The sequence below is a fragment of the Nelumbo nucifera genome, chromosome 1 (assembly GCF_055504915.1).
Source record: "Nelumbo nucifera cultivar China Antique chromosome 1, China Antique-T2T, whole genome shotgun sequence".
Classification (NCBI taxonomy): Eukaryota; Viridiplantae; Streptophyta; class Magnoliopsida; order Proteales; family Nelumbonaceae; genus Nelumbo; species Nelumbo nucifera.
The window spans coordinates 34,091,901-34,097,565 of NC_142649.1; the positions used below are offsets into that span (position 1 = coordinate 34,091,901).

At 35.1% G+C, this 5,665-nt stretch overlaps 1 protein-coding gene across 1 annotated transcript; it reads left to right on the plus strand.

Moving 5' to 3' along the window:
* The first annotated feature begins 4,082 nt into the window (after positions 1-4,082).
* On the plus strand, positions 4,083-5,416 carry LOC104612073 (uncharacterized). The gene is made up of 5 exons (XM_010279390.1): positions 4,083-4,356; positions 4,470-4,588; positions 4,701-5,058; positions 5,176-5,253; positions 5,376-5,416. The coding sequence occupies exons 1-5, from the start codon at positions 4,083-4,085 to the stop codon at positions 5,414-5,416; spliced, it is 870 nt and encodes a 289-aa protein (XP_010277692.1).
* Positions 5,417-5,665: the final 249 nt, after the last annotated feature.

Genomic DNA, 5,665 nt, shown 5'->3' on the forward strand with positions numbered 1-5,665 from the left:
CAAAGTCAATACACTAGGATGCTGAAGTGACCAACATATTGGTCTCTATGACAAAAGATTCGAAATTACCTTCTTTATTCTTGAATTCCAGATACTAAGGACAGTTCCTCTTCCAATGTCCGGTCTATTTGTAGAAGCGACATGCATCTGATGCTTTGTCTTTCTTCTACTTTTTCGTCTTGCTTGCTTTCTTTTGAGGTATCTTCTTGCCCTTCCTCTTTATTTTTCCTGACTTGCCACCTTCAACAAGTATGGCTATCGGCTTATCCTTCTTGATTAGTTCTTCGGTCCTCTATAACATATTCCTGAGTTCTTGAAGGCTAACTTTTAGCTTGTTCATGTTGTAGTTCATAACAAACTGATTGAAGGAGGGAGGCAGAGAGTTTAAGATGACATCGGTTTTAGTGTTTTCATATAGCTGAGAACCAAGAGCCTCTAGTTCGTTAATATACCCCATCATTTTCACGCAGTGGTCATGGACCTATTGGTTCTCGGTCATTTGGGTGGTCATCAACAACTTGAGGACCTTTTGACGGGTAAAACGATTTTGCTCTTCGTACATAGTCTTTAAACTATCCCGGATATCCGTGGACACTTTGATCTTATCGAAATGCTTTTGGATCTGATTGTCCAAAGATGTTATGATGAAGCACCGGGCAACATAATTCTTCTTCTCCCATTCCTAATACTCTTACTTACGTGTCTCAAAAGCCCTATCACTCAGATGTTCTGGTGCAGGATTCTTGGCAACCTTGTCCAATTTATCGGACGTCAGAACCAGATTAAGGTTACGAAACCAGTCAACATAATTGGGTCCCTTAAGTTTATTGTCATCCAACAACTTGGCGAATTGTCCGTTTGCCATTTCTGATAAAAGGAAACACTGATTTGTCCACAACCTAAAATTTATTTATGTTCACATAGAAAGGCCTTTTATCTATGTTCCATCTCCATGTTTTCATCTTTGAGATTTCCTTCCTGTCTTAGTGATGGAGATACGGTACATGTCTCTAGAAATGTGGGAAATCACATAGGTGCATGGAGCCAAATGTTTCAACTACAAAACCCCACCACTTTTTGTGAAGGATCATATCCACTCATGCAATGAACTTTCCTTTTGGCCTCTATCAGGCAAGCTTCATTGCCATTTTAGGTTAAACCGACTAGGCGACACCTAGGTGTTTTTTCATGGTCGCCTCGCCTAGACGCCCCAAGTTTTACATACTAGGCGCCCGCCCAAAGACTTAGGCAGGTGCCTAGGCACCTAGGCGGGTGCCTATTTACTTACAATAAAATTATTTTTTAATTTAATTTATTGTTTTGTAATTTTATTGGTGGTTGTATTGTTTTAAAATACATCTGGTATCACACTATCACTTAACTCTTGTCTCTTAAGTATTAACTATTAAGACAAGTTAAGAGGGAGGAGAACTGAACACTAGCTCAAGCCCCAACCCACCTCACCTCAGCTTTGGCAGCGACAGGTAAGTTTCTTACTTCACTCTTCAGTCTTCTTCTTCTTCTTCTTCTTCTTCTTCTTTTCCTTTTTTTTCGAAAAAACCAGTCCACACTCCACAGCCGCAGAGCCGACCTCTTATTATTCTTCTTCTTCTTCCGCTAAACTCCATTTTCTTTTTGTTTTTCAAAAAATGTCAAAAACAGGGGCTCCGCCCCTATACTCCTCTGTCATCTCACTCAGTTCTCTCTCCACTCTTCTTCTTCTTCTTCTTCTTCCACCAAACTCCATTTTCTTTTTGTTTTTCAAAAAATGTCAAAAACAGGGGCACCGCCCCTATACTCCTCTGTCCTCTCACTCAGTCCTCTCTCCACTCTTCTTCTTCTTCTTCTTCTTCTTCTTCCATTCTGATTCAGTCCAACAGTCGTCCGCCCCTTTGAGTTCTTGAATCCATTGACACATTCTTTTGTTTTCTTTTGAAATGTTTTATTTTGAATTTGGTTGTATGCTACTATGCTGATTGAATTTGCTGAATTGAAAATCTGATTATTTGAGTTATGTTTGAGTGTGAAATTCTTTATTTTGAAAATCTTAAATGGCTGATTATATGGTTGATTGGTTGATTATATGGCTGATTTAGTGACTTTTATCAGTTTTGTTTTTTATTTTTTATTTTATTTTGGCTCAATTGCTGATTAAGTGATTAACTGATTATATAAGATGGCTGATTTTTATCAGTTTTGTATTTTATTTTATTTTTTTATTTTGGCTGATTATATGGCTTATTTTTTATCAATTTTGTAACTTTTGTTTTCATTTTTTTTTTAATTTTGGCTGATTATATGTATATGGCATTATTTATGGCTGATTTTTTATTATTTTTCTATTTTATTTTATTTTTATTTTGGTTGATTATATGGTTGACTATATGGCTGATTTTTTATTAGTTTTGTAGCTTTTGTTTTTATTTTTTTTTTATTTTGGTTGATTATATGTATATGGCATTATGGCTGATTTTTTATCAGTTTTGTATTTTATTTTATTTTTATTTTGGCTGATTATGTGGCTCATTTTTTATCAGTTTGTAACTTTTGTTTTTATTTATTTTTTTATTTTGGCTGATTAGTAGTTTTGGCATTATGGCTGAAACTTCATTTCTGGTTTTTCTTTGTTAATTGTTAACTATTTTCTAGTTTATCATAATAACATTTTTGTTTATTTTATTTGCTGATTAGGTTTTCTTTCAATAGAAATAAATGATGACATCTGAAGAGGAAAGTGGAAGTGTTAGGCATAAGGCTCAATCAAAGGACCTTGGAAATATGCATTGTAGCATGATTTAGAAGATGAAATTGCAATTTCATGCTCATTATGTGGTATAGTTTTTAAAGGGAGAATAAAAAGGATAAAACAACATTTGATTGGGGGCTATGGGGATGTGACAAAATGTCCCAAAACCATTGCAAGTATTGCCAAGGAAATGCAAGAATATATGCAGAAGAATAAGAGGAAGAAACCATTGAATGATTTTACAGTTGAAGATAATCGTGGGGCATGGGAGCAGATTGTATTTGAAAGGGGTTCTAACAATCAAAGTGATCAACCCATAGAAGGTGTCTCCATTTCAAGTGGTAAGAGCACTCCAGTTTCAAATTGCCCCCTTCCACCAAGAAGGAAGGAAAATGTTAGAGGACCTATGAATAGTTTTGTCAGACCAAGTCCAAAGGAAGTTGTTGAAGCAAGGCATAAAGGACAATTGGTTCAAACAAGCATTGAAAGTCATTTGAAGAAGGAAGAAAGAAGAAAAGTACATGAATATGCAGCAAAGTGGTTATCAAGCTGATGTACAAGGAGTATGAGGCTTCTTGGAAGACTTATGGTTGTACCATCATGTCTGATGGATGGATTGATAAAAGGCAAAGGTCTTTGATTATTTTTCTGGTGAATTCTCCCAAAGGAACTTTTTTTCTAAAATCAGTTGATGCATCAAATGAAGTCCGTAATGCAAGATTTCTGTTTGAGCTGATCGATAAAGTTGTTGAGGAGATAGGGGAGGAGCATGTGGTGCAAGTGGTTACTGATAACCACTCTACTTATGTTATAGCCGATGATCTTTTAAGATTGAAGAGCAAGGATTTTGGACTCCTTGTGCTGCTCATTGTCTAGACCTTATGTTGGAAGACATTGGAGAATTGAGGTATACAAAAAGTTGTATTGCCAAGGCTTGACAAGTGTCTGCTTTTATTTATAGGCATCCTCTTTTTCTTGCACACATGAGGGAAAAAACAAATGGAAGAGATTTTGTACGATGTGCAGTCACAAGGTTTGCTACCTCTTTTCTAACTTTACAAAGTTTGTATACTTTCAAGGAGCCCTTGCGTGTTTTATTTGTTGGTGATGTGTCGAATAATAGTAAATAGGCTAACAAATCAGATGGACTAAGAGCATCAATCACTGTGCTTTTTGTTGGGTTTTGGAAAAATTAAGAGTTGCTCTTTTGGCTACTGAACCGATTGTGGAGGTTTTATGATTGGTCGATGGTGATGAGAAACCCATAATGGGTTATTTTTACTATGCAATGGAGTGAGCAAGAGAAAAAATAAACGAAAATTTTAGTGGGAAAGAAATGGAGTATAAGCCCATTTTAGACATTTTTGATAGGCGTTGGACTAATATGATGCAACATCCGTTGTACCTTGCTGGTTCCTTTCTTAATCCATCCCTTTATTATAAGGCTAAAGCACAAGATGAAGCATCGTTTGGAAAGTTTGAAATGGGCTTTCTAGATTGCATTGAGAGAATGGTCAGTGATATTGAAATTCAAGACAAGATCTCTCATCAGTTGGAAGAGTATAAGCACGTTCGTGGTGCTTTCTCTAAAGAATTGGCAATTAAGCAACGTGAAATGAAGCAACCAACTAATATAAGCTCTCTTTTCTTGAAACTTATATTTATATTTTATTCTTGTTATTTTAAATTTATATTATTTTAATTCTTTTTTTCTATTTTGTAGCTGATTGGTGGCATAGCTATAGACATTTCACCCCAAACCTTAGGCGTATTACATTACGCATATTAGGTCTTACATGCACTTCTTCTGCTTGTGAGAACAATTGGAGCACTTCTGAGCATGTGAGTTCTAAGTAATGGACCTAAAGTTTGGTTTTGTGATAAAATTATTTATGAAAGTTAAGAACTTAAGATGCCTATTTTTATAATTTTTCTTATTTTGCTGTGAATGTAGATTCATACAAAAAAGAAGAATAGGCTTGATCAAAAGAGGCTCAATGATCTTGTATTTGTTCAATACTACCAACGCCTCCGAGAAAGATTTACAACAAGGCATGCAAATCCAAAGCAATTTGACCCTATTTGCTTTGATGATTTAGATGAAACTAGTGAGTGGTTGACTGGGAAAAACCTCTCAAATGACTTGGTCCATGAAGGGTGTGATCTTACATGGACTCAAGTTGATGAAGCATTAGGGGCATCTGAAATCCTTGAAGGGTCAAATAGGCCAAGGAGAAGTGGACATGGGCGTGAAAATGCAAGTAGAAGTCTAAATAGAGGCAGAGGTAGAGGTAGAGGTGGTCATGGGAGAGGTGAGTCTGGAATACAAGATAAAGGCAAAAGTGTTGTTCAAGAAGAAGAAGAAGAGCAGATATAGGACAATGATATGGAAGATAATGAAGATGAAGAAGAAGATGCTGATGTTGAAGAAGATGATGATGATGGTGACGATGATGAGGATAAAGATGTTGATTATAGTGCTAATGATGTTGGTGCATTCAATGGAGGTTTTGGTGGTTCTTACTTATTAGACACTCCAATTAATTAAGAATAGAGAATTTTCTTTATGGATTGTATTGTCTATGATACATTTGAAGTTTTAATCAATCTTCATATTTATATTTTGTAGTGTGGACTTGTGGGGAACTGGAGATGAATGATGATTTATAGTTTAGTTTTATACTTATTCATTATATGCTATTATGCTTTTTATTTTTTAATGGTTTCATGACTTTCAAGTTTCATAGTTTAATCTTATTATTTAAAGTACCAAGCATCAACCAAGGTATGTATTGAATTATTATGAATTTTTTTTTTATTTTTTTTGTAGTGCTTCTTCCATTTGTTAATGATAGATTGATAAGGTTGATTTCTTATTGATTGATTAATTATTTTAATTTGTTTTCTTATTGAAGGCAA

Coding starts and splice junctions, on each gene's coding strand:
- LOC104612073 (XM_010279390.1), top strand. CDS start 4,083: ATGGAGTATAAGCCCATTTTAGACATTTTTGATAGGCGTTGGACTAAT. Junction 4,589..4,700: donor ATTGGAGCACTTCTGAGCAT/GTGAGTTCTAAG, acceptor CTGTGAATGTAG/ATTCATACAAAAAAGAAGAA. Junction 5,059..5,175: donor TAGAGGTGGTCATGGGAGAG/GTGAGTCTGGAA, acceptor CTGATGTTGAAG/AAGATGATGATGATGGTGAC.